Source organism: Sprattus sprattus (genome assembly GCF_963457725.1).
Source record: "Sprattus sprattus genome assembly, chromosome: 3".
In the NCBI taxonomy this organism is placed as follows: domain Eukaryota; kingdom Metazoa; phylum Chordata; class Actinopteri; order Clupeiformes; family Clupeidae; genus Sprattus; species Sprattus sprattus.
This window is the reverse complement of record NC_137922.1, coordinates 61,498,220-61,499,956: the sequence shown is the minus strand read 5'-3', so window position 1 is coordinate 61,499,956 and position 1,737 is coordinate 61,498,220. Positions and strand designations below refer to the sequence as shown.

General features: G+C 48.5%; 1 protein-coding gene across 1 annotated transcript in view; it reads left to right on the top strand.

The window, feature by feature from the left end:
- LOC308361491 (paired box protein Pax-6-like) overlaps positions 1 to 1,435 on the top strand; it is a gene marked incomplete at both ends in the record, with an annotated part of 11,381 nt that extends 9,946 nt beyond the window's left edge. The window contains one exon of the mRNA XM_080833853.1: positions 1,338 to 1,435. Within this exon, the coding sequence (XP_080689979.1) occupies positions 1,338 to 1,435 (98 nt within the window). The remainder of the gene's footprint in view (positions 1 to 1,337) is intronic.
- Positions 1,436 to 1,737: the final 302 nt, after the last annotated feature.

The following is a 1,737-nucleotide window of genomic DNA, read 5'->3' as shown; positions in this document are numbered from 1 at the left end:
CCCCACTCTATCTCTAAACCCCCACTCTATCTCTAAACCCCCACTCTATCTATAAACCCCCACTCTATCTCTAAACCCCCACTCTATCTCTAACTCTATCTCTAAACCCCCACTCTATCTATAAACTAAAGACTTCATTGGAAAGGAAGAGAAGCAGGCCCCCTGTTTTCCCGTGTGAATGTGACATCTTCTGTCACCACAGATAACATCACAGCCCCACATAGAGTTGCAGGCCGTGTGTTTACTAGGTGGTAAGGCACACACACACACACACACACACACACACACACACACACACACACACACACACACACACACATACACACATATAGTCGTAGGCTGTGTGTTTACTAGGTGGTAAGGCACACACACACACACACACACACACACACACACACACACACACACACACACACACACACACACACACACATACACACACACACACACACACACACAGACACACACACACCACACACACACACACACACACACACACACACACACATATAGTCGTAGGCTGTGTGTTTACTAGGTGGTAAGGCTGTGTGTTTCCGTTTGTCTGTCTAGCAGGGAGATTTTATTTGAAATATAGACTAATAAGTAGGAGGCATGAAAGGGAGTTGACCAGATGGACGACCACAGAGCCCAGCGCTAAGAACAGCAACACACACAAACACACACACACACACACACACACACACACACACACACACACACACACACACACACACACACACACATACACACACACACATACCTCACCCCCCCACCACAGAACCCAGCGCTAAGAACAGCTAATCACACACGCCCACCTCACCCCCCCCCCTTCCACACACCCCCCACTCTCTCAACTCAATTCAGGAAAGAGACATTTCTTCTTTCACATGAAATTAAACTGAGATATAGATAGCACTGCACTCTATTCTCAGTGTGTGTGTGTGTGTGTGTGTGTGTGTGCACTGCACTCTATTCTCAGTGTGTGTTTGTGTGTGTGTGTGTGTCTGTGTGTGTGTGTGTGTGTGTGTGTGTGTGTGTGCACTGCACTCTATTCTCAGTGTGTGTGTGTGTGTGTGTGTGTGCACTGCACTCTATTCTCTCTCTCTGTTTTTGTTTTTGTGTGCTAATTTAAAGGGCAAAGGTTCAGATAGATAGAAACAAACACATCACAGAGACCTGCCCCGGCCACACAGAGATGCAGACACGCACGCACACACCTCGCACACACACACACAGACAGACAAACACACACAAACACACACAACACACACACACACAGACAGACACACAGACAGACACACATAAATGTTTACACATGTTTACTCTGTCTCCCACAGGTCTGATTTCCCCAGGTGTGTCGGTGCCCATCCAGGTACCAGGGAGCGAACAGAACATGAATCACAGCATCAGTCAGTACTGGGCCCGCTTGCAATAGAGCAGAACATCAGTCAGTACTGGGCCCGTCTCCAATAGAGCAGAACATCAGTCAGTACTGGGCCCGTCTCCAATAAAGCAGAACATCAGTCAGTACTGGGCCCGTCTCCAATAGAGCAGAACCTGATCAGTCAGTTCTGGGCCCGTCTCCAATAGAGCAGAACCTGATCAGTCAGTACTGGGCCCGTCTGCAATAGAGCAGAACCTGATCAGTCAGTTCTGGGCCCGTCTACAATAGAGCAGAACCTGATCAGTCAGTTCTGGGCCCGTCTGCAATAGAGCAGAACCTGATCAGTCAGTACT